General features: G+C 37.7%; 2 protein-coding genes across 7 annotated transcripts; both read right to left on the reverse strand.

Annotated features, from left to right (window-relative positions):
- Window positions 1-428: 428 nt before the first annotated feature.
- On the reverse strand, window positions 429-13,132 carry si:dkey-162b23.4 (sodium/hydrogen exchanger 9B2). 5 transcript variants are annotated; one of them, XM_062430600.1, is made up of 13 exons: window positions 13,056-13,132; window positions 11,519-11,772; window positions 10,446-10,647; window positions 9,565-9,735; window positions 7,908-8,050; window positions 7,414-7,541; window positions 6,178-6,353; window positions 5,651-5,757; window positions 4,205-4,354; window positions 3,872-3,980; window positions 2,662-2,798; window positions 2,127-2,346; window positions 429-1,829 (listed from the first exon to the last, which is right to left on the reverse strand). In XM_062430600.1, exons 2-13 carry the CDS (start codon window positions 11,639-11,641, stop codon window positions 1,771-1,773), a joined length of 1,725 nt encoding a protein of 574 aa, XP_062286584.1. In that variant the 5' UTR covers window positions 11,642-11,772; window positions 13,056-13,132; the 3' UTR covers window positions 429-1,770. The 5 variants fall into 5 exon arrangements, with proteins under 5 accessions (XP_062286584.1, XP_062286592.1, XP_062286601.1 ...); XM_062430608.1 differs by lacking the exon at window positions 13,056-13,132 and adding an exon at window positions 12,708-12,833; XM_062430617.1 differs by lacking the exon at window positions 13,056-13,132 and adding an exon at window positions 12,466-12,667 and having other exon boundaries at window positions 2,166-2,346.
- Window positions 13,133-13,258: 126 nt separating this feature from the next.
- Window positions 13,259-23,173, reverse strand: bdh2 (3-hydroxybutyrate dehydrogenase, type 2). 2 transcript variants are annotated; one of them, XM_062429664.1, is made up of 10 exons: window positions 23,150-23,173; window positions 19,856-19,949; window positions 18,327-18,405; window positions 17,425-17,521; window positions 15,815-15,923; window positions 15,406-15,466; window positions 15,124-15,237; window positions 14,447-14,505; window positions 14,175-14,267; window positions 13,259-13,614 (listed from the first exon to the last, which is right to left on the reverse strand). In XM_062429664.1, exons 2-10 carry the CDS (start codon window positions 19,925-19,927, stop codon window positions 13,561-13,563), a joined length of 738 nt encoding a protein of 245 aa, XP_062285648.1. In that variant the 5' UTR covers window positions 19,928-19,949; window positions 23,150-23,173; the 3' UTR covers window positions 13,259-13,560. The 2 variants fall into 2 exon arrangements, with proteins under 2 accessions (XP_062285648.1, XP_062285656.1); XM_062429672.1 differs by having other exon boundaries at window positions 23,137-23,165.
- Between the last annotated feature and the right edge of the window lie 4,228 nt (window positions 23,174-27,401).

Genomic DNA, 27,401 nt, shown 5'->3' on the forward strand with positions numbered 1-27,401 from the left:
TGTGAGTGTTTTATACTTTGGAAGATAATGATTTTAATATATTCATGCTGCGTTTTAATTATATAAAAACATCAGGAGGTTTAACTTGACAGTTTGGACAAACACAATTGAAGTTTCACATCCCTTCTTTTGCTACTACAACTGGGGAATTATTCAAGTAAACTTGAGTTGAAATGTTTAAAATGGGAACTGAGATGACACATCACTTTCAAAAGTGTCTATTACTCATTTGCTGGCAGCTCTGTATGGCTGTACAAAAGCACAGCAGTGTCATTAACTAAATGATAGCATGTTAACATGCTAACATTTGGTAACAAAATATTAGCATGGCAGAGGCTAATGTCAGTTTTATTTAGTAATAAACCTAAGTATTGGATTTTTAATAAAAAAAAAAGAAATCTGACCCAATGATGAGAGCAAAACAATCACCAAAGTTTTTACAGTTCGTCCTGAAGGCGACATGGATGTCAATACATCATTTGGTGCAGGTCCATCAGAATAAGTGAATAGTTTGACCTGCTGGTGACACTAGAGGAAGGTCAGGGAATCAAAAATGGTATTAGGACTCAACTTCTCAGCACCATGAATATCTGTACAGGATATCATGACAATCCACACAATAGCTGTTGAGATATTTCAGCCTGAACCAAAGTGGTGGACTGACGGACATTTCCCTAGAGTCATACCACCAGCACAGCTTGAAAAGTTTTGTTTAGAAACCAAAGTGTTAAAAGGATTGTGACTTGAATTAAGGACATTACAGAACAATATGTTACATATTAACAATATTACCATATAACACCAACAAAAGAAAATATTTGATAAACTATTGCTCAGTTTTGTATTTTATTATAAATAGTTGCTATTCAAACACAGAATATTTTGAATTAGGCCATTTAAATACATTTAAACAAATCAATAACATCTTTACATTGCATACTTGTGATAAAAATAAAAAATAAATTGACAAACATGATGACAAATCAACTTTGTTCCATAAACTAATAAAGGTTGGGTTTACATAAAGTTTGAATAGGGCTATGATAATTGCTGATCAACCAAAACGGACACACAGTGGTGAATAGCTCATGTAATTGGAGTTTTAGCATTTGCATGACTTTGAGTGTAAAGAAGAATTATTCATTCTCTGCAGTCTTTGTATACACCAACCGTTCTCACCAGCAAAACACATTGCTAATACATTTTTTCATAAACATCTCACAAATACACAGCTGTACAAATATCGTACTGACTGTTTCACGCCTAAAGTACTTAAAATGTATGTAAACCGGGCAGTCTAGTTTAAAATGATTAAATATTGCTACTGTCGGTACATTCAGTTATGTTAACTCTCCAAAAGTAACTGCTTATAGCACAAAATACAGTATTACCAACTTTTCAAATCCAAATAGTTATTTTTTTCTATAAAAAGAAAAGGGCAAATTATGTTGATAGGAATAGTTTCCACCTTTGCAAAAATGTAAACCATATTTATGCACTTTCATTTTTGACCAGAAACAAAACTCTTACACTGTGTTCATAGAGCAGGATGGTGTGGACACTCAGATGTGGGTCATTTGTTTGGAGCTTGAAGCCTGGAAACCACCATAGGCTATAAATACAGGATGATTCATGTGTTCCTTCAGGATAGCAAACAGCAGTAGCTGACAGATAGACAGACAAAGTGGGCCACTCAGTGGCTAGAGGGAAGTTCAAATAACCAAGGTGTGAAAGCATATGGAAAGTCTTGCTGGATAAAGACAGCTGACGTCAGAGAGTACTCTCATAGGTGACAGGAGTCTCATTGTCATCTTCACCGGCCTCAGTGCCTATGGGAGATAGGGAGGGGATGGAAAGAGAGTAACAAGAAGAACATCAGTGTAGAGCCAGTGTTCATATAATAACAGCAACAATGCCACTCTTGTGTGGATGTAAAGCTATAAAGGCCTTTTGATGACAGGGTAAACACAGCCAAACTAAAACTATGCAAATATTTGTGTGTGTGTGGAAGCAGCTATCACAAAGGTGGAGTAGAGAAAAGGATACAAACTACTTTGACGCAACTACGAGGCGAGGCTTTAGAGGGGTGCTGAGCTGAGTTGAAATGTTGAATGTACTTTACCTACCTAAGAAAAAGGCTGATAAATTGGGTTTGACTCGCTCACCACAGGAGTTTTTGGGTTTCTGCAGCAGGTAAGGTCCAGTGAGCCCTATGATAAGAGCTCCTACAGGGGCAGTGAGAAGGATGGCGAGCACAGCCACAGTCAACACATCCATCCCGTACTTCTGCAGCTCTTCGTTGTTTTTTGTCCTTGCCATGTCCAGAGCTGTGGAGCCTATAGCTGCCTGTTGAGCAAAAGGACCGTTTCCTCTATAATTGCTCATACAATGACATTTACCAACACTTGTTTTGAAAAAAACTATAAAATACACCTGGTGAAAGCCTGATTGACTGAAACGTTGGGATCTAATAAATATTTCAATAGTGAGTGAGACTGTGCAGATTCTTCTCATTGTTTTCAATTTATCAACACTTGAAATGAAGAAAACATTTTTAATTCAGATGCTCTCAAATAAAAACACCCTAAACTGAGAACAAGGTTAAACTCCTTGAGGGAGGAGAACACTGCTGACACATATTTCAGCATTGACATACTGTACCTGCACTGTGGCTTTGGGCATCCATGCTAGGGCTATGAACACTTTTTCTTTCATGTTAAAGCCCCCACCCAACACGCATACAAAGGTGAACAGGACTCGAACCAGCAGGGCAATTAGCAAAGAGGCTATACCCAGACCTACACAGATGTAAACAGGAACAATACAGAGATTATTACAGGGTTGGAAAAAAAACATGTTCTTTTAAGTGTAAAATAAAATGAAATTAACACTAAGAAGTTCTTCAATATAATTGAAATCAAATAAATTCAGCCTCCAAACTACAATGTACTGTACATATTGTGCACCTCCAGACTTTCTCTGAAGCATGTCAGTGACATACAGCAGCTGTCGATGATTTGAAGCCATTTATTCCACTAAACAGAAGCAAAATTGCAAGCCCAGAGTCATGAAGTAAGCACAACTGAGTGTGTTTTTTTACAACTTGTTTGACCAGAAGTGCATGTGCAACCCTGATACAGCATAGCGCCACATTGAAAAAAGACTGAAGCAGGGTCAACACATTTTTAATAGGACAAAACGCATGCAGTTTAGGTGAAGTTTTGGTAACCACAGCTGCTTCTCTCTTTTAGCAGCATACAGTTTTTAGTTTTTTTAAACGTGTGAGTTCAGATAGATTTCTTGTTTCATTCCGTGTCCCTCAGACGCTGTCTCCTTAAGCACAAATAAAAAGCATTCAATATACACTTATCAGCACCACACATTTCATTTCTGGACAAGACTGTGAATTCATGTCACAGTGAATTCAGGATGTGTTTGTCAATAACAATATTTTACGAGAAAAATGTGTAGCTGCAATTGTGTTAGGCCCTAATTACAGCTACTACAACAAAATGTGTATTTTGCCATTTGTTCTTGCACAAACAAAGTTATTTTGTTTGGCGAAGATTGAGAAATATTCTCCAAGGAGCTCCCAGATGGACACTAAAAAGTGTGCAGTATATGAGTGCTAACAGAGTTGGAGATTAATATTTACTGGACTTAGAGACAGAACTCCTGGTGTCTCTTTTGGCTATGCAAATATATTTACATCCACACACACACATCACATTTGAATCTCACGGTGGTAACAGCCATCTCTCTGTATGTCATTTTGAAGTGTGTGTGTGTGTGTGTGTGTGTGTGTGTGTGTGTGTGTGTGTGTGTGTGTGTGTGTGTGTGTGTGTGTGTGTGTGTGTGTGGTCAGTCTCACCAACTGTAAGTCCCTCCAACTGTGAGATGCGAATTTCTGCTCCAATTAATCCAAAGAGTAGTGGCTGAAATATGTCCCAGGCCCACCCGACCACTTCCTCTACACGTTCCTTAAGTCACACAGAAATGTTAGTAGGGTTGTCTTTGACATACAGCATTGTCAACAAATTATCAATGATGTACTGAGGAAGAACATACCGTACAATCTGGTAGTTCAATGTGCTTTAATAAATCATTATCTAATATACATTGCCAAGTTAACATTGTCAAACCTCAGCTTCAAAGATGGATAACTACAAATTGAAAGCTAAAAAATGTTGTTATGTGTTATTACCTTATCTTTACCCCAACCGAGCCCAGCCAGGAATGCCAACACCAGGGTGCAGAGGCCTCCAGAGCCAGGAAACCCAGCTACACCACTGCCGAACACGGAAAAGACAGACAGACCAAGCACCAAGAAGGATCGCTTCATCACTATGTGTTTCTAAGGGAAAAAGACAGTCAATGATTAAATACTGAATATCAGTGTTGGGCACGTGTTGAAAAAGTAATTAATTATAGTTACTCATTACTTCTCCCAAAAAGTAACTGAATTAGTAACTGAGTTACATCAATGTCAAAGTAATTAATTACCAGGAAAGGTAACTATTACATTACTTTTTAAAAAATTGTTCAAATATGTCAAATTACTTGGCTGACCCAATCAACAACAACTGGCCCAAAACACGTTCAAAATTAAATTATGCTTAAGTAAAAAATATAATTGTACATGTAGCAGATGTGCAGCAATTGAATTTTATTTCTCAAAAAGCAATAACAATATAAACTTCTCTTAATATAACTATGAAAAATTGTACTGGAGGGGTGAGAGATTGGTCTGATAAGCAGCAACACAGAGCTATCAGGACGCTTTGCTCTCACACGCGCTGCATTCATAGTCACATAAACATAAACACACAAACACACAAAGTCACTCTCTACAGCGCAGTCTTGCTCCCTCGTTCAAGATTCCGGGAGATTGTGTCTCATTTGCGTCCTACTCTGTCTTTGGTTATGCCCCTAAGTGCAGCCACTCTTTACAGGGAGACAGAGAGAGAGAGAAGCGCCTGTTCGGGCGAAAACCATTTCAGTGAGGTCTGAAGAAGAAACGCTGCATTTTTTGGCAGTAATGGTAACGGCGTTGTAACGAGGGAAACAGTAATTCATTTGATTACTCTTTATTTATAACGCAGTTATTTCCATCACTGCTGAATATTAAAATGTAATGTTTTTTATTGGTCGCGAACACAAACAGTACAATGTGCAGTGAAATGCACTTTAGGCCCTCCTAAATTAGTTTCCTACTGGTAAGATTAAAAATTACTAAACATAAAAACAGATAAGGATTATATATATGTTTGTGTGTGTATATATATATATATATATATATATGTATATTTATATATATATATATATATATGTACCTCAATCATCAGGTATGTGGTAATTGATGACACATCATACGTGATGGTTGATCTCTGAATCTACACTTCAATCATAGCCGAGTGTCCTTCATTTTACTTGTGTTTTTTTTTCCACTTCATTTTCATTCATCAATTTAAAGCACTCTCTTCAAAAGTCAGAGCATTAAATCAGAGGTGGAACACTTCACTGACTTTTTTCAGATGCCTTTGTTTGCTCTCCTCAAGTTGTTTCATGCACAGGCTGTGCTGTGAAGTTGTGCAAGGACTAAAGCATAAAACCATCTAATATCATTGTAATGATGCAAAAGCATGTCTACCTGGTCAACACTAGGAAAGTATTGGATGAGGAAGCCGAGAAGAATCCCAAGAACCAAGCCACCGCCCACCTCCAATACACCTCTCAGGAGGTTGTACAAAGTGGAACCTAGAAGGATCAGCCGGGAAAATACATAAATGATATACAGGAACTGAACGAATGAATGTCTGAAAGATGTGTAGACAATAATATCGTATGATAGTGACAGGGCAGAAATGTCTCCAAATAGAATGTAGGCTTTTACAATGAGTCACAAACAGACTGTAGATAGGCACAAAAACCCTAAATATTTTTAACATGTGCACCCAGCACACTTGCACCCTCTGCTGAGCTTCCTTAAAATTACAAAAGTCTGTTTATCTGTGCTTCTCAGTGTTGACCTACCCTGCAGTATGTATGTCACTCCCCCTGGAGATAAGTTGATGTTGTGTTTCAGAAAAAGAAAACTGTACTCAGTAGTCATTTTCCCTCCCTTCTCTCTACACACACACACACACACACACACAAACACAAACATTGATAGGTTACCTGTGGCGAAGGCCATTCCCAAGCATGTGGTGAACCCAGTGATGGCAAGAATGTCGTCGAAGCTGCCTGCTGCCATCAGTAATGTGGGGATACCCTGCTCCAGGCCGTAACCGTCCTTCTGCAGCACCAGCATGGCAGGAACCACCACAGCTGGAGACACAGCGCCAAGCACAAAGCTACAATGTGGGAGAGATGGATTGTTTATTGACTTAATAACTCCTGCAAAGACATAACAAATACAAAGATGCCTTTAAAAGGAATCAGCCTTTGAATGAGATACAACAGTAGGGATTTCAGGCCTTTCAGGACAAATACTTTACACTCTAGCAGAGGTGAGGTACTAGACTTAAATTTGATACACTTATGAGTTTTCTCTGACAATGGCTTGATCATTGCTGCTTATAGACCTTCACTGCACTGCAGTCACCGGACTCTGTTTTTAAATTCTTCTATATATCTAAAAACAGAATCAGTAGAACATTCCTCTAGAGGTTGACTAAGACAAAATTGACATGTGAGTTGGGCAGTAGGGGAAAACATTTGTTCTGGCTACCATCCACCCTTTACTGATAAGCAATGCATTCAGAGGAGAAATAGACCATCAGTAAATAAAGCTCCACACTGCATGTAGCATTGCAGCTACTGATGGCACATGAATGCTAACGAGGCAGAAATATAAAAAGTGCTTATTTTCGAATGTACATTTAGCTTATCGTTAATAGTTGATACCCTTGTCCTGTCACTCAATCCTCACTCATCCATAAATTTTGTGGATGAGGTTGTAATGCAACCTAGTGACGCTTGGGGAGCAGTGTGCTTTCTATTCTCTGCTGTATAACATATACTTGCCATCCAAGTCTATGTCTTATTTCTAACGCTTGATATTCTCACTCTGCTACTATCTGACTCAGAGGAGTAAGAGCTGAACATTCTATGCCCATGGTAGATGGGAGCAGAGTGTATGGACCAAATTCAAAACTTAGTAGTGAATGAAAATGCATTATTTCTATTACAAAAAAAGAGAAGGGAAAATACATGACAATTTCTTTGACACAGAAAAGGTCAATGTATTTGATACCTATGGAAATCCAAAAAGGTCACAGTCAACATATTGTAAGGGAATGAAAATTAAATTCAGAAAGGAAGTAAATCACACTGTCACCTTTCAGGGGCTCTTCAGTTTATAATGCTAGTAAATAAAAAAATGTAGAGATGGAGAGTAAGTGCCGTATTTACCCAAGGATGAAGCCCCACACCCAGGGCAAGCCCATGAGGAAGTGAGACACCAGAGCTATGGTGCTGGCCTCTATTAAGCAGGGACCAATTGCCACACGTACACACACGCCTTTTAGTTTCCTCAGTGCCTGATGACACAGACACATGCATTACTAAAGAAGTTCAAACAGTACAGACACAGAGAGTATGAAGTGTAATTTACCAGATTAAAACTGTGTAAAATTCACAAAAACATATTGCTCAACAATTAATCATACAATTAACTTTTCAAGAAAAAATACATCTTCTCCAAGGCATCAATTTGTGACTTTTTCCATATTTTATATTATTGAAACTGATCAAATTATGCAATTTTGACAAGACATTCCTTTGTGTTTTGGTCAGCAGTTGTCAATACTTTGAAGACCAAGTGATTAATTGATGATTTGAGATAATGCTTGTCTATATCTCTGTAAACCATTCTCGGGTTTCTTGGACACTAAACTTAAACATACCGAGGGGTCCAAGCCCAGACCTGCTCTGGCCAGAATGACAGCCAAAGCTATGTTCCTCAGAGAGGCAGACCATTTGAAGTCAATGAACACCCACTCTTTTACAACTGGGATGTTTCTCAGTGTGAAACCCATCAGCAGCATACCTGCAACAGAGAAGAGGTTGTGAGAGAGGAAAGGTGATCCTTTTTACCCTTCAATCCTGTTTATTCTTTGAGTCTAACTCTCACGCAACTAAAGAACAAGAATAAAGCTCATCTGTTGCTTTTTCAACTTGCTGTGTTTAAATTGGACACTTGAGATACTGAGGCTCAGTGCGGGACTGTGAACACTGTCTTAAGATGATAATAATTCAAGTATCAACAATATCTAAACCAAACCTCTAAACCTTCATGATTCATCTGACCGTTGCTCTGTTGAAATCATTCAACATGGCTAAGAATCACGTTATCACACATTATTGATTCAAAATTTCAAGGATTTATGAATGTACAGCCATGTCAAACAGTAATGAACAATAATACGCAAATCTTTAAAACTGTTGAGTCGTGACAGAAGACTTAACTTTAATCCTTCAGACTGACCACAATCTTCAAATTAAAACACAGTAATACTCTTGGTAGTCGGTGCAAAAAATGTCAAAATACAGAACTAGACACGGAACTGGTAAACAAAACTACACAGGAAAATAAAGTTTAGAGAGAAACAAACTCCAAAATCTATCTAGGTTGAACTTCAATTCATCTTTTGATGGTATTTACAAATGAGGAGTGGCTCCAACTTCCGAGATTTATCTTGATAAGGATGCAGTCAGAGGCTTATGACTTCCAAATCCAAAACATATGAAATTCTTTAACACCATTCTTTATTGCTCAAATAAGAAGACCTTTATGCTATCTTCCCATCAATTATGTGCTTTATTCTAAGCCAAATTGTATTATGAAAATTTAACTTTAGATTGGACTCCACAAATGAGGCTTTGGAACCAGACCATGAAAAAGACTAGTATGCTGAAGAACACTGAAATGAATTGTCAAACTAATTGGGCCATAATAAGGCTAACCTACAATAAATACAAGCATAGCAAAAAAGAACAAAACAAAAAATCTTACTAACTACAGTGAGAATCCGGTGAACCAGCAGCGAATGTGCACTTGAAGAAAAAACTAACATGTCAGATAACATGATGATACAGTTATTCAGGACAATTTGCCAGTACAAGCTTTTGATCCTGAGGTGGAATGAGAATTAGTAGATTAATTTGTTATATGATACGAAATGAACAAGGTAATTGTTCAAAGATGTGTAATACTTATTACACTATTCTCCTGGGCAGGCACATCGTCTGAACATCATCCTGATGCTGGCTGAAATATCTGACTTGGTTATCAACCTGCTACAACTGTGGGAACAATAGTGGGAAATAATGATTGCACAGCTGAGCCTTTACGCTTTAATCTGTATAATTGTTCTGACAAGAAATATGGAACATTTCCCCTATCAAACAAGCAAGAACACTTTTACCAATAACAGGTTTAGACACTGCTGTATAGAATCCTTATTACTAAATATCACCTTGGTGGAATAACCTATGTAACTTAATATGAAATAAAAGGTGCACACAATACATAGAGCAAAAATAATAATTTCTTAGGCTTACCAAGGAGGGGTGGTAACGGTGGAAGTCTGGGAAAATGGATGAGACCCACCAATTTCCCACCGATGAGTGCGCAGATGAAGAGCACTGTGATGCCAAACAGGTTTCCTCCTGGAAGACATTCGTCCTCTGTGACAGACCAAACCACTCCAAAGAGCACACCTGCCAAAAGGACTGGAGAGGACACAAGAGATGGACGTTAGATTTACAGTATGTCACTGACAGCAATTATATGATCATGATAGGGCTGGGCGATATGGATAAAATCAAATATCACAATATTGTTTACCAAATACCTCAATATCTATATTGCAACAATATTGTAGGGATGACTGTTGGTGCTTCGACAAAATATTTACACATTGCGATTTTTGAAAAAATAATCATTAGTAATGTGGATATAATGACTAAGTGGGTTAAAGGCAAATAACAGAACAGCTAGAACAATCTGGAAAGTTCAGAAAATGACATCATTTTACTGTTATGCCGCTTTCAAAACCAGGAAAAGACGACTCTTCTGCCATGATATTACAACATCCAAATTCTATAATACTAAAATGTGTTATTATTATAAATTCTAATATTGCCCAGCTCTAGATCATGAAGTATTTTACATATTTGTTGTGTTGTAAGTGCCAATCACTTCCTCAAAAGAAAGAAAAAAAGAAGAGTGCTTTTTACTCACAGTCTCTGTACACATGAAATATCAATCTGTGTGTTTATTCTCTATAAAATTGCTGCATTTATCAGATAGTTCAAATTATATAAGAGACTGGTGTTATTTGCAGGTTTCTACCAACTCCAAGAGAAATAATGGGATGACATTCAACTAATGTCCTGGGCGGGAACCCACTGAGCCACCAGGAGGTCCCTCCTGTGCATACCTTTGGTAACCAGAGAGGCCAGAAGGCCTCTCGGAGGACATGGGCAATATCTGCGAAGCAAGGGGCAGCAGACAACTGGCGGGTCTGTGTTGGTGCCGGCATCCACCACAGGGTTGCGTGGAATAAAATAGGTGGTTTCCTCTGTGACATTTGGAGTGGAGGAGCGTCGTACCACTACCTGGATTTGGTTCACATTTAGGTGCTGGGGGAAAATATATATATGACAGAACACATCAGTCACACACATTTCTATTACAGTATTTTATTACAGTCCTCATGATGATGTAACATGTTGCATTGACTCTTTTCACTTGCTGGATGAACTCTTGATAGCTTTCTATGCCTTAAAAATATTATCTACACCAATATTTACCACAGTAGAGGTACTTAATCATATCTGGGTCCTGCTGAAGTAACCCTACAGTCAAAATAAAGCAGGCATCTTACATAGAACACTATATCTAAGATGTCACACTGACACAAATATAAATGCAGCGCTTATGGGAAAGATTAGAAGAAAACTAGTAGATAACTGTAGCATATGAAATGCCAAACCCTTATTAAGCGTTGTGCCCTATCAGTTTGTTGACACAGAGGTATGTCATGCCAGCTGATTACAGACTATAGTTTCTTAATAAATAATTGACTGAGGGCATGACCTCGCCACGAGGTTGATATCTACACTTATGAAGAAAACTGTCACTGCTCAGGTGTGTGAACTGGCTCTCAGTTTTGGCTTTACCTCTGAGTTTATTTCAAATAACTTTCACATTTCAATTTCAGGAACAAATGATCTCGGTTTTGAAATGAATTAAAACACTGATTTATTTGAAAACGTGGGGGACTATTATAAGACAAAGAGCGGAAATCCAATGGCAGTAGCCACATCATTATTATGCAGCTTCAAAGTTCTTATTTAGTGAATATAAAAAACAGCAAATCTTTCTATCAAGAACCAATATTTGTTGTTACAAACAAACTTGTCATACTAGTCAAGGTAATTTAAAACTGAATAAAACTAAATAACAACAGAGTAAATTGTATACATGGTTATTACAGGTAAAATACTTCACCTCCACATGGTTTCCTGCTGGCAAAGTAATTCTGTCCAGCAACGGGCTCGGTGCTGGACTGGGTGCTGGACTAGGTGCTGGACTGGGGTCCGAGGTAGCAGGTTTGGTCTGATTGTCCTCCATGGGGATTGGCTACAGTAATTCTGGTCCACTCACTTCTCTATCACAATACATTAAGCCAGGAGGTGGAGCTGGCCATTGAAGGGCGTCTCCTTCACTTCTGCTTCTGTGTGTCCAGCTCTGACCACGGGCTCCTATTCATTCAATTTATCAGTAGAAAAACAAAATATTGTTTACTTAATCACTCTGAATAATAGTATTGGCACAGCTGTGAAAATTGGCATGGCATTAAATAAGTTTAATCTCTCACATGGGCCTGTTTTGCCAAACAGCGTTTAACAGTGCTCAATAAGGAGGGTTTTCATTTAGTTTCACTAAGGCTGGCATGTCAAACTGAGCGTTTATAAGGCACCTGTAAAAACGTGTTGGTTGCTGCGGATTTCAACCTCAACCTCAAACTAATCCTGACTGGCATTAATTAACACGGTTACTGAAGCTGCGGCATAATGTTGACATGTACTTTAAGCTAAACTTGCGATCGTTACTACAATGTTTTGACAGTAGTTAACGGCGACAGACGCTCGTTAATCCTATTGTGAACAGACCACGCTAATCAATACTTACAGCTCCACCATATGGCGTATGCCGCTAGCGTGAAGTCAGTTAGCCGAAGTAGGGTAACTAGATGCTATGGCAACTAGGCATCCCTCCACTGCAAACAACACACACGTCCCGCTGCACCTCTATTAGCTAACATAGCTGAGCAAATGTTTGATGTTGGATTGTATTTGCGTTTGAATGGGTCGATATCACCACTGCCTACACACGTGGAGAGGTGCAAGACTACTCAAATGATAGCTAACAAATTTAGCCTGGCAAATCCATACCTCGTGATGCGGCGTGCCACTGTATCCATTATCGGACACGGTCATGTCATCTAACTAAGCTAGTTATAACGAATTTACGGAACATACGGTAGTTAACGACGTATTCCAGCATAGTCCTTTACAATAATTGCCTGTCCTTTACAGTCTATTAGCGTTGCCATGTACAATGGTTTCTAAAATAGCGTTACATTATGTCCGGGAATCGGGCTCTTATGGGTTTTTTTTTTAAATCGGGCTCTTACTTGTTCAGCTGATGAAGTCACAGTAACGTAAACGCATCACAGGAGTGGCTAACGTTAAACGTCGACAACATCTGATATCAGACTAAAAAAGAGAAGGATCGTTCAATTTGACTCAATACTTTGACATATATTTTGGTTTAATTAAAAAGTAAATAAATCCTGTCCGATATTGGATGCCTCGCCTCACCAGTAGCTGGCAGTGCCCGCTATCAACAGCTGTAGGTGACTGCACATAAATGACCCCCCCACTCAAACAGCACCAAAGTTAACGACTGAGACAAGTTCCTGACCTTCCCGGCGGGATTCCTAAAATACATAAAGCTATTAAAGACAGAAAACAACGCTCACCTCATATCGTAAACATTGTGAAAGCATGTGAACTGACAGTGGCAGCGCTTCTTGTAGTCCTGTGGCAGATAAAGCAGCCGGGAAATGGGAATGAGGAGGATTAACAGTAGACAAACAGGTGTTGAGCAGCATGGGTGTGTGTATGGAGGGTTAGGTTGAATGGAGAAGTCACCCAATAGTATTAACTGAAGACCCACTGACTGTAATGGTGAAGACACATGGATGTTTAATCATATTCCATATTAATCACACTGAAATTCACACAATGTGACAGTCAATTTGTTTGTCAATGTTTTGGCACCACATACAGTAGGCACATTAGCAGCACAGATTGAAGTTTGAAAATCTTTGTAACATAATATGCAAAATACAAAAAAAGTTAGCATGCTAATAAATTGCAGACACTTTACTTTGATTTAGATTCATTTGCATCAAAAAAAAAGAAGAAAAAGAAAAAGGACACAACTGCATCCACATATGAGATGATGAGTTTGCCACATATTCTTCACAGTCTCCAGCCTCCGTCGATGATTTGCTCGGTCCCGGTCACATATGCTGACTGCAGAGGAGCCAAGACGCATGTCAGACAACTGGAAATTATTTCACTGATAACAAATTAACCCAAATTTGTAAGTATATCTTTAATCTTAATATTCAAATCTCAATATTAAAAGATAAAATATAAAAAAATTTAGCCAGACACCAAAAAACACAACAAAAATACATCGATTTCTTTTATTGTTCTCAATATATTCATAAACTGTCTGTATACTTTATATCCCACCATGATTTTGATGTAGTTTTAAAGCCTCTACACTGATACTGTAAGTATACAGTTCTGGTAAGGAAATGCTGAATCCTATATTTATTGTGGCCTAAAGGTTGTTTATTTAATTAAATATAATCTAAAAAATTGAGAATCCTATGAATAATAATATATAATAATACATATAAATATAAAAAAAAATATAAACTATGTGTTAGTTTTTCAATAAAAAATCTTAAGTCACAGAACAAATACACAAACATCACTCTCGTGTCCTTAATGGCATTTCCAGCCCTGCTATCAATATACCTCATACATGCAAGATATTATTTCTATTATCTCTAATGACTCACCTCGTCTGAGGCCAGGTATACACAAAGGTACGCCACCTCTTCAGCTGTGCACATTCTGCCAGTTTTCTGTCTTGCCATGAAGTCCTTATATGCCTGAGGAGTCACAAAGAAAGTTGAGTCATAGGATGTAGCACTCCTTATCTTCAACAATCAATCATCAGGATTTCCTCTAGTTGAAACCAAGATAAAATGTGGCTGTTAATGACTCAGGCAGGGATTACTGTCAAATGAAAAACTAAGTAAATTATGGACCAAATCAAAGCCTACAGTACCTGTTCTGGGTCTGGTTGGGCTTGGATCCTACCCCTCAGTGATGGAGTATCAACAGTCCCTGAGGAAATATTAAAGAGCAAGCCAGCTTTTCACCTCAAAGTCTCAATTACACAATACTGAAGACATAAATGCAGATAGGCTTTGACTAATTTGATGATTTTTTGTTTATGGAAAAACCCTTCCTGGTGGACAGGGCATAACATTAGTACCAGACACGCATATTTTACCAGGCAAATAGTGGTAAAATATGCAAGCAGCTGGTAGATTTGCTTCACTCACCAGCCAAAATAAACAATGGTAATTGATGTAATGGCTGTTAAAATGTGAACTTTCACTAGCCATTTGGCTGTTGGACAAAAAAGTTAATTTTGTACCTGGCTGTTTGGGTTTTCAGCCTAACGGGTAAAAAAGAAATCACTCATTTGTACAGCAGCTATTTAGACAAGTGTGCAGGGACAAACTCAAGACTTGTACTATATATCTTTGAAATACACAATGTCCACACATAAGAAAAGCCATTCATTTGACAAATTTCCCTAAGCGGAAAGTATATTGTATTGTATTGTATTGTCTTGTATCTAAAAACATCTAAGTGGTTGTAAACTTGAGTAGCGGTTGAGTAAGTTTAAAAAGGACACAATGACGTGGTTCATTTCGCAGGCCGTTTGTGACTCACCGGGACAAACACAATTACAGCGAATGCCTTTCTCAATGAAATCAGCAGCTATAGATTTGGTGAGTCCGATCACCGAAGCCTTGGAGGTACTATAGACACACCGGTTCACAACACCTGTCAAGAAAACATATGCCACTCACACACAGGCACATGCAAAGCAATTATCTGAGATAAGAGGATTACAATGAACATGGTCATACTTCAGCGACTTAATGTCCCTTTAATTGAGCAGAATATTTGTTATAGAAGCATGTGCAGTGAGTTCTGTGAAAGACCCGTTACCTTTTATGCTTGATGCAACAGATGCCATGTTAATGATGTTTCCTGACTTTTTGGCCAACATCTACAATGACAAAATAAATTAGGAATGTGGCATATAAACTAATTAGAATTGGTATAATGAAGATTAAAATTATATCAACAATCTTAATTTTTAAGTAACAAAGAATTGACAAATGTGCTATTATCCTAGTTTCTCCTTTAAGACAGTTTTGTTAGTTTGCAGCCAAAGCTGGATTAGTGATTGGGCAGTCACTGCCCATCATGTCACAGGCTCAGAGTAATACTCCTAATCCCAGAGGACAAAGGATGAGAACAAAATGAAAGCATATGTCACTCAATTTACAACGGTGTCTATTTCGTTCTCCTAGTAACAGGATAAAGCATGTTAAGCATTTGGCAAAGTGGGCACCTTAGGAAGGAAGGCTTTGCACATGAGGTACATGCTTCGCACATTCACATTCATTGTGAAGTCCCAGTCAGCCTCCTCACAGTCCAAGATGGAGCCATGGTGCACAAACCTGTAAACAGTACATGACACATTCACTGGAGAAGTACACTCACACCATTATACACAACAATATAACACAGAATCATCTAGACACACGTCTGTAACTAAAATACCTCATCTGTCAAATAAATGTTGGTTTAAAGGCTTCTTGGCTTCTCTCAACATTTTACTGAGCCTCAAAGGTGGGAATTTAGAGACCTTTCTTAAGGAGATTGGCAAAAGGTCAAGGAGAGGTTAAACCTTAACATATAGGGATTTTGGAAATGTAGTTAAGCATAAACAAGCTTAATGTGGATGTTGCATGTTGGTGGCAAAGTAGAACTGTGATTTATTTGTTATGCATTAACTGTATGTTTAAAAATAAGGCTGGTGATATTTTACATTTTTGTTTTCCTCAACAAATCCCACGAAAAGACGAGAACCTACAATGGGCCAGATGCAAGAACGTGTTGATTTTTTTTTCTTCTTAAATTTGTATTTTTTGGTGAGGTGAACTTTTATGAGTGTGCCACGTTGGATTCACCAAACACCCGTATCACGGTCGTAAATTAGCTGTGTAAACATGATGAATCCCACCTGGTGAATGCCAAAAAACATCTCGCAAGGGCACTCATCAGCCAGGGAGCCAAACTATAACCTTGATTACCAATATTTCAATTAAATGAAGAAGAAAGAAGACCAGAGCCTTCTTCTATCGCAAATGTTAGTGACAGCCGATGATGTTACACCTGCTGCCGGGACTGCTGTCAGCACAGACCTGCTAACACCTGGGATGACAACACAGGACAAGACGGTAGAAAAAGCTGGAGATCGGGTTAACAGCTCAGCTAGACAGCTACAAGTCATGTTGTATTGCTTTGGAGAACGGTAAGTTGGTGACTGGTACCACAGGTCTGCACCACTCGTAAATTTTGTTCGTACCTAAGAGTTGTACCAAGAGTGGGACATTGGTGAATGTGGCAAATCCTCGTAAATCATTCATACACATGATTTAAGAATGAATCTGTGCGTACAAGTGTTTCTTGCATCTGGTCCAATGTGTTATAAGACTTCCTCCTGCCTGTCTGTGGCACTCAGCATCAAACTCATTAGTTCCTACTGAAGATGTAAATCTTTAAAAACTGGAACCAAATATCAACTTTCATTCTCAAATAAAATAACCAATTTTTCAAAAACAGATGGGTACTGTAGTTTTCAGCAAATATCAGTCAAACAGGAATAAAAAGTGCACTTGTTGCAACCTAGTTTAATGTTAACAAAGGAACATCCTGTGCAGTGGTATATCTTATTGATTTGCAACAATGGATCTATGGCACAGAGGAAAGTATTCAGCTTTGGATTCACAGACAATACTTGCTAACAAGATCTGTTCATGGTTGGTTTTGTTCTTTTCATAGGTTTGTTGGCAATAAGAAAATGTATACTTAATTATCATTTAAGCAGAGCGGATGAGTATAACTCCTTGCGGAGATTCAGGATAACATTAACACAATAGGAGAAGGTGAAAGTACCCTGCTACATTGAACAGCACATCGATGTGGTCATGTTCCTTGGCCAGGGCTTCCACTTGGTCCTTCTTAGTCACATCCACCACCCTAGTCTTGATACCTGTTGATGAAGCAAAAAAAGAAAAAGCTCCAGGGATGTAGATGACAATTTCAGCATTTAAAAACAAAAAACACATAGTTTTGATTGTTTAGCAGTTTAAAGCAGGTGAGATACTATAGACAAAATCATGCTCACTGCTTCATATACACACAATTACACACATATTCACTTCAGGCAGCTACCCAGAAAAACCTCTATTGTAAGGAGGCAGTTATATGTGAAGTGTTTTGCTTGTGCGCTTCCTGAAATGAGATGTTAAGAGTGCTGAAAGATATCAAACCTGTTCTGCCAAGGACTAAAAAGGTATATGTAAGTTTATTTACAAAACCAGTCATCCTGTTGACATTTTAAAATTGCCATGATGAAAGGTCTACTACAAAGCTATGAAATCAGCTGAATTTAAAACAGATAACAAACATGTTAGAAAGGGGTTTACACTGACAATATTGTAAAAAAAAAAAAAAAAGAAAAAAAAAAAAAAAGAGCAAACACATAAAAAAAAATGTTGTAGTCTACAGTATGTCTTTATGTTTTATGATATTTCAGTTAAGATATGATTGGGGTGAACACTCATAGGCCATCTCTGCTAAATTTGCTTTAAAAACACTTCAACCCAAAAACAGGGAGGTACAGTGTTAAAATAAACTATGGAAACGTATTACTGCCAAGTTACAGAAGTTATGATACATGAAGTTGTGAAGGTACTGTATTTGAGTGAAGTGGGAAGCCTCCAACAGGGATCCCAACAGTGTCACAATGGTTAACCAGCAGATGGCAGTTTCAGACCTTTAGAAGTGATATCTACCTTTAATGCCATCCAGCTCCTTCAGTTTCTCTCCATTGATGTCTGTAGCTGTGACTTGAGCTCCCTCCTTCGCAAATGCCTAAAGTTCAAATACTTGAGTCATGACCAAGAAGTTTCACAATGCCACATAACGCTTTAAAACATATGACTATGTTTTAGATTCTACAAAACATTAGGCTATTTCTGTACATAACTAGGGACAAAAAGAGGCTTTGACACAGTCAGGGGTAGGGTCTGAACTGCACGTTGAATTTAAAATGTTCAATTCCTCTGACTTCAGGCAATTATGCAGTCCACAGTGCCAACATCAAGATCTCATTACCAAGTGTCTATAGACACAGACTGCCAATTTCTAACCCTAATCCCTCAAAACCATCAATTTAAATCCATTCTACCTCTGGTCAAGCAATTGTTGCTCTGTGGTTAATGATGCAGTCACCCGCATCATTAACCACATAGGAGACCATATAACACAGCTAACTTTTACAGTCTAAATGGAAAATGCTCAATAGATCCGGCACACCACTATGCAACCTTGATACTATGTTATTTGAGCTGAATGATCTCCGATGGCGTAAATAGATCTGTTTCTGGATTTCCCCACAATACGAAAGAACACAAATCCCTGTAATACAACGCGCCATGTCAAACACTTAAGGACATCACTTGAGGGGAATGGAACTGACGATGACCCAATCTGGACACAGATGTGCGTGACATTTTCTAGTGTTTTCCTGTCTCTTTGGCAAGAATATCACCAGAGTACCTTGCAACTACAATACATGTACAGGAGCAACGGACGATGATAAACATACACAACATATGTATCAATCATATTGTGATCATAATAGCTTGGTAAAGCTAGGACTTGCACAGGCAACAAATGGTATCACAGGCAGGGATGTGTGAGTTTTACAGAGCTGTGATAGAGATTATTCTCACATTCGCTCAGCAGATGACAGGAAGGTCATTTGCCAAGATTTGCCGGGCATTGGTAAGCATGCTAAGAATGGGTTTGAAAATATTCAGAGACCCCTCTCATTCAGTCAATGCACTTATTGTCCTCCTCCCCTCCCCTTGGGAAAAAGGTTGCGTAGTACTAAGAGCAGAATTACTTGTTTTTGTAACAGCACATCCTGAGGCAGTGAAGGCCATAAACTTTAATTAACTGTGTCCCCTAACAGCTTACTCATTGCACCAGACACTTGTGTTTTATTTACTCTGTTCATGCTGATGTTTTTTTTTATTGTGCAAGAGTATTTTTGACCACACCAAGACACGCAAGAAATTATCGAATCTGAAACTGAATCTCATGGTACATCATAGTTTGGGTTTTGGATCACCATTACTGTTGCAGTGCAGCATCATCAAAATGTGCAGTTTGCATACACAAAAACTGGTTAAACTATGTAAGGAGACTAAATATACACAGCTTTGAGTTTGCATACAACATGATACAAAATAATAAATGTCCCCCTGCAATTTAGTACGAAATATATCAGTGAGAAAGTCTTATTAAAGCTCATTACTATTGCGGCAGCACGTCCAATCCCCTGCGCCGCAGCAGACAACACAATCACTTTCCCATCCAGGCGGCCCATGGTGCACCGTTAATTGCTGCTGCTGAAAAAGAAATACACAAACAAAAATAGAGCACTAAATAATAATCACAGGTTAATTTTTATGATGAAGCCTCTCTCTCTTAAGAATTGTTTATGAAGGTTTATTTGAGATGCAAGTCTGCAATTACTGATAAATGTTTCCAAACCATTATTGATTAAAAATCAGATTGTAGGACTGGAGCCATGTGTTTGATTTGTTTTTAAGTGTGATATTCCTCTAAGCACTAGAGGGTGTTTAGCAAAGAACAGACTGGCTGACAGGTTATGTAAGTTAACGTCAGTAATTGCAGGTGTTGCTGATGGGAAAGAAGTAAACTGTGCCCGAACAACATCGTATGGCTGTGTTTGTTTTGAACTTTGTGTTGAAAACATATTAGCAGTGACAGCCACTAAGAAATATGGATGCTGGTTAGAAAATAAATGCATTGTGATGTAAAGTACTGGAAAAGATTGAATATAGATTTTCTGAGTACGCATCTAAATATATTAAGCCAGCAGTGGCTAAATGTAGGACTTTGTCTCTACAAAGTTATCAGTGATACCCAGTTCATGGAAGCTTTCCCATTACACTTAACATTATCTTCATTTGACACACAGGAGTTGATGGAATTTACATTTCCAGTGGTGACAGCAGTTGTTTGAAGAAACTAAAGAAACACAGTTTCACAAATTGTCGCTTTAACTTAATCTTTGTGGCATTTTCTGTTCAGCCATGATGTAATGATTGACAGGCTATTTCTCAACAATGATCTCTGAGATGCCTCAGAATTTGCAAGATGGTTTTACAGTAGGACATTTGATGTCTCACAGCTTCAAAGGAAGGTCTGAAGTGAAATTCTTCACACAATTTACATGAAGATCAGATCTTGTGAATCTGAATTTATGAGGCAGCTCTCCATAATTAACAGTTTCAAGTCACAAAGTCATTTTTTAAATTACAATATCACTCACAATGACATGCAGCCTAAGTATTTTTCCTTTCATCTTCAAGGTCAGACTCCTCACTGTAATAATACAATATTCTTTAATATTTAGCAATGTTAATAAACCTATAAGGATAAAATTCATAAAAATTTCCAGATGTCCTGGTTCACAAAAAAACAGCCTCTCTTAAGATGGAGAGCACTCTTACTTGAAATGGGCAGTTGGAAAATACTTTTTAAAACCATACTTCCCTTATTTTCTCACATACAACAAAAATAGGTGTTAGAGTAAACAACGTCATAGATTATATTTATCTATTACCATCACAGGCAATCCCAAACTACAGATCTACTTGTGTCCGCAGCTAGGGTGAAGCAATGACAATTTCATTTTCATTGGAAGTTTCAGACATGAGGCCAGCAGGTGACCACAGGGCGCCTTTGAGCTCTGTGTTGCAGACCATTGCCTGAATTATCTTTGTGTCTGGCACAGTTGGCTCTTGTCAGCTTTTATCAGGTGTTGTTTCAGCATGTTGAGTCAGCACTGCAGGAACACAGTGAGAAACAAGTGCATATTTAACCAAGTTAGTGTTCTTTGACAAAATCAAATATCACGATATTTTAGAACAAATACCTCAATATCGATACTGCAATAATATTGTAGAGATGACTGTCGATGCTTTCACAAAAAACGTACACAATGAAATCTTTGGTAAATAATCATCAGTAATGTGGATATAATTACAAAGTGGGTAAAAGGTACATAATAGAACAGCTAAAACAGTCTGGTAAGTTCAGACAATTATATATTTTACTGTAATGCAGCCTTTAAAACCAGGAAAAGACAACTCCGATGACATATCGCGATATTACAATATCCAAAATCTAAGACGATATCTAGTCTCATATCACGATATCGATATAATTTCAATATATTGCCCAGCACTAAGTGTTCTCACCCATTTAGTACTCTTTACCTCTGCTTTTCCTTTTCTCCTTCAACATGATTGAGACTAAATCACAATACCCTTGTTAATTAGACAAATTCACGATTTTGTATTGCAACTATGGAAATACTGTAATCTCATCTACAGTTTTGTTTTCTTCGTCTCGCTGGAGTGTTTTGAGGTACAAATACAGATTACATTTTACTTTATTATTGCCTCTCATGCAGGTGCGGACACATGCAGATGTTGGAGGTCAGCTAGCTGTTGGCGATATAGTTTACAATGAGTTGAAGTGATTGATTAACAGGAGATGTGAGGAAATACAACAGTTTTTCTTTGTTGGGTTAAGTTTTTGAGATTGGCTTGGTGTATCAAAGCCCTTAAAGTTGTGAGCCAAATAATGTGTGAGCCAGGTAATGCCCATACATGCATATACATTGGGCCAAGTGATTATTCATACTAGAGTTGCATGCCAGTTTGGCAGTATCTATTTGATATGTCAGGCTTTCAGTAAGGACCAAGACTTTAGAGGTGCAGATATGAATGCCAGCTATAGCATGTCTGCAATAACACATTACAATAGTAGCTCCAGAGATGCGTTTGATATTAATGTGTTTTTTTTGTCATTTTAGTTGCACTATTGTTGTTGTTTCATTGTTGTCTAGCTCACCTGGGTCAGAGAAAACACAATTTCAATCCACTGTGCTGTGCATGTAGTTAGAATTGACAATAAAGTGGCTTTGACTTTCATTAATAGATCATTTATAAACAGAAGTTAAATGGCTGAGGAGGTTAGAAAAACTGCAGGTGGGTAAAGATTAATCTGAAAAGTTGTTAGCTGAGCGTGAGAGCAATAAAAGGTAGAAATTATGCCGCATAGACAATATACAACTCTATTGTAGCCAGCGCAATTACCGTATAGTTCAAAATACTAGAGCAGACGTATTTTTGGCGTAGCTTGACTGCAGTAACCACGATAGGAATAGTTTTAATGTTAAGTTGTGTGCACGTCCTTTACAGTTGCACGTTGTCAAAAAGAAATAAGATTATTTCTCCTGCGCATACATCTGCATCTGAAGAAGTCTGTGCATATCATAACTATTCCGAATGATACTTTTAGCTATTAGCATATTGACGGCACTCTTTTGAGTCGGTTTCTTTTATTCGGATCGTTACGTGACTATTATCATACATCTACAGCGCGTACAAAGGCAGGTTGCGGTCTTCATCGTAAGCAGCCTGTGGCACCTTTCACAGGTAAATGTGAGAAATGTTATTTACGGGCAGGAAAGACAAGTTGCAGCTTTGAAAAACTCACTTTTGAAACTCACCCTCTGGTCAGGTCAGACACACTGAACAGCAGAGTTCAAAGGAGCCGTCATGTGACCCTCAGCTGATCACTGCAATTGGCTGCCGAGCAGGAAATGTGCACAACAGAGGTTTATGATTTAAGAAGATAGAGCAAAGAGCAGAATTCCCTTCTATTGGCTGTGTTATATGTAGTCAAGAATGTATGACGTTCAGATACATATACGTCTATTTCTTGCAAGTTAATTTTTTCCCCAAAACATTTTCAAAGTCAAATTTGCGTTATTGGCTTTAATGTCACAACAGCAATATTGCAAAAGCATCAAGAGAAACAAAACATTAACATAACATAATAATTAACATATATTAATTATATATAGTATATTTATGTATACATTTAGTAGGATATCCTATCCCATGCATTTGTATGTGGTCTCTCATAAGATACTAATGGGGACAAATTTCAGACTTACGATCAGTTAATTGGGGGCAGCTTGTCCAATTGGGACAAAACCTGTGTTCCCAATTGAGAAAAAGCTGATCTTGGGGTCAGTGGTTAACGTTAGTGTCCCTCAGATTGTGGCATGTAAATACATATTGGGTAGCAATTAATGAAAGGTCAGTAAGCTTTTTGAAATGTGACATTTTAGAGTTGAAGTTGTTAAAGTAAATCTCCCTTCTTTTATTGAATGTTTTACATTGTATAAACATTTTAGCAACTTATTTTTAAAAGCTGGATTTTTTTTAGAGCTATTTAATGCATGCATGTAGCTACTATTTCAGTGCATATCAATTATAAATAACATACAATAGCCATATAAATTGTCTGGCTTTTAAAAAAATCATTAGATAATAAATTCAAAGCATGACAGGCAATTTCTTTGGTCTAAATTTAATCTTTTGGTAGGTGTGTGACTGTCTTGATAACAATCCACTATCTTCAGAGAGACAATTGAAACTGGCCTTTGAGATCCGTGCAAAGTTATTATCAGCAAGGGTAATGGTCGAACAGAAGAATATAAAATATGAGCTTAATAATTAGCTGATGTGTCGATGGAAATTATCCTGAGACTTTCATTGTCTGTACAAGCAATATTAAATATGTCAAATATTCATTGCTTTTGATGATTCACTGTCTACTACCATTTTAAACCTCTGTTCCAATTATGCTCTAATGCTGTCCTTCAAGTGCTGAGTACCAGTGGTAACCAATACAAGATTATTCTAACATGAAAATACTCATGACAGAGTCATGTCTTTTGTTTCTTGGTATAAAATCATGACTTTGAAAGGTGCAATATAAATATATATGCTATAAAATGCTACTAAACAATATTAAAAATGCAATAAAAATAAAATAAACTTAACTGTACTATATGATAAGTCAATGCACACACACACACACACACACACACACACACACACACACACACACACACACACACACACACCCACACACACACACACACACACACACACACACACACACACACACACACACACACACACACACACACACACAATAAAATATGTATGAACTATTTTCCATTTGCCATAGGCTTGACCACCCCATCAGCTGTTCTTTAAATGGGACCAAGGGGGAGTGAAGACTCTATCATTATCATAGATAAGAGGACTAGGAGCCAGTCTGTTACTCACCTGAGGGATACACTTCAATCAGTGTACAATAACATGCAAAGATCGAGTAAAGTGCTGGGATAATGACACCCTGGTAGTCTGCACCTCGCATATTGAGTATCTAATACCTCAAACTGTAGGATCTATTTGATCTGAATATTTTGTTCAGTGATATTCTGTCTTTATAATAAATGTACTATGTTCTTATCAAAAAGTCAGTTAAGCGAACAGCATTAAACAAGGTGTTGAAGAAACAGGACAATTTGTTCAAAACAATTAAAAAATAGTTTCAACAAATAAGTAAGGTAATATTTTTCTACAGAGAAATTGTTTCTCTTAATTTTCATCTTTTGGTTGTTTTTCTTGGGGGTTTTTTGTTTTGTTATTTGAGCCTCAAGGAGTGACAGCCTCCAGTTTCCCTATTCAAACCATTAGCAAGATAATTTTGGCTTTCCATCACACCAAGCAGATGCACTTTCTTTTGCAGTCCAAAGCTGAGCTTTCTTTTGGAGTTATCCAACGAGGTGTTCAAGGCCTGGTGAAAAATCTCCTGCATTTCTTCAAAACAAGTTATTCTGATTGACCTCAAAATAGAACTGCCATAGTTTTATGACACTTCATCTGCTGTCTCACAATGCCGGTTATATAATGAAAACCACTGATTTATAACATCACACCTGTGTTGCAAACTGGGGGTGTGGAGTTTGAAAGACATTGGCATTTACCAGACTGGGAAAGTCTAATAAAAAGATGCTATCGGTTGCATTATGGGGCATACAGGATATAGTTGTTTAGAACTTGGCCCATAATAAGGACTAAAAATCAGGATGTCACAGCCTCTGTTGTATCGATTTTGAACATCTGGCCATTGTTCTGTCCTTATTGAAGTGCAAAACTAAATCTCTGCAGTACACCTTCAAAAATCTGTGCATTAGTCCAGAAGCTCCATTAGAAGTGACTGGTAGCAAACCTTTAATGGCTTATTGATTGAGTTGGAAGGGGTGAAAAATGAAAGCGCTTTCCTCCTTAAGGCCACATATCCATTTAATCCAAAATAATTTGTCAAGACTAATTCCAGACCTTAAAGTTCTCAAGCACAATGCCTGTTTTAAGGCACAGAGCAGTTTTATATTCATATAATACATAATTCAGTACATTGTACACATCTCCTCCTGGACAGCTTTTTCTTCTTTGCTTTAAACAAAACAATGTGTCAAAACCTTGTACAAGATTAACCTTTGTTTAAAGCCAAACCAGTCAATACATGATGAGCCATTACAGGACATAAACAGTGTTCAAACTACAATCTCTGTCTTGGGAGGGATCTTGAGTTTATGCAATTGGACAATGGATCAAAGTGAATTTGGTATGACTCATTTGTGCCTGAGAATAATAATTATGAAGAAGGTGTGTTTTCTCAAGGGAAAATAAAATACATAGGATTTTATGGTTTATACAAATATAAATGTGCAATTATTACTTAATATAATGTATACCCTTGAGCAACCTACCCTAGACTCTGGTAGCATGGATTGCTTAAAATGAGTGTAATACATGTAGAACCCAAAGGTGATAAGGGAAAGAGAGTGAAAGTGTGTGGGTGAGGGGATTTTTTGATAACCGCAAATGTAAATTTACACATTGTTTACACTTCTTTCTTCTTTTTTTCAAAAAGGGGTTTCGCAACAGAAACACAGCTGTGGCTCAGTTGTGCAGAATAGGAACAATACAAACTGGGCATGGAGCTTGTATCAAACCGTTTCAAAATGGCCAATCCCCATCACGGCATAGTGACAGTTTACAAACAGAGGAGTCCAGACTGGCATCAATTAATGCCACGGCATCCAAAAATTGCAGACATACAAGAGATGAATATATTATACAAAATATACAATTATAAATATGTTCAGAGGCAAATTACATTCCTTTTTTAAATGTACGTCATGTTTTTGGAGGTACCGAAGCAGTATTATGTTGGAAGACTATAAGAATAACAGTAACCATTAAAGTTGTGTTTCACAATATTGTTCTGGTTGTCTGTCAATGGTTTCAGTTAACAAGCACAGTGCATGACAGAGAACATATTGCCCAGTTTTCTGTCACAACATAGAGAAAAGATGGATATTTAATTAGAAGGGTGCATATAAACGCATTCATTGAATATGTCTGTCAATATTTGAGACATAATGTCTACAAGCAAATTAAGTCTACATGAATAAACTAGGACAAAACTGATTTCATAAGCAAACCTTTGATTCAGTTGTTACAGGAAGTGATTCGTGGAAAAAGATAATTTCTGTCTTTAATGGGAGTTATTTGGTCCAGCACCTGCTTTCCTACTCCAGATATGTGCGCCTATCACAACATTTTTTCATGTTTTCAATGGGTGTTACATTGCAAAATGCACGCGATGTAAAACTTGGTACTTCACAGAAACATATCTATTACCCTCCCTCTCGCTCTCTCATACTGTGAAATGTCCTTGTAATTTATTTTCCTCAGAGAGCCTGTTCACACATCTCAATCAGATCAAGTCATGTCATTGGGCCTCACTAAAAGACAATACCACTAATTATAAATCTCAGCATTTTTGAGACAGCCTTTCCAGGGCTCTCTCTCTTTCATAAGAGGAAATGG

The sequence above is a fragment of the Scomber scombrus genome, chromosome 2 (assembly GCF_963691925.1).
Source record: "Scomber scombrus chromosome 2, fScoSco1.1, whole genome shotgun sequence".
Classification (NCBI taxonomy): domain Eukaryota; kingdom Metazoa; phylum Chordata; class Actinopteri; order Scombriformes; family Scombridae; genus Scomber; species Scomber scombrus.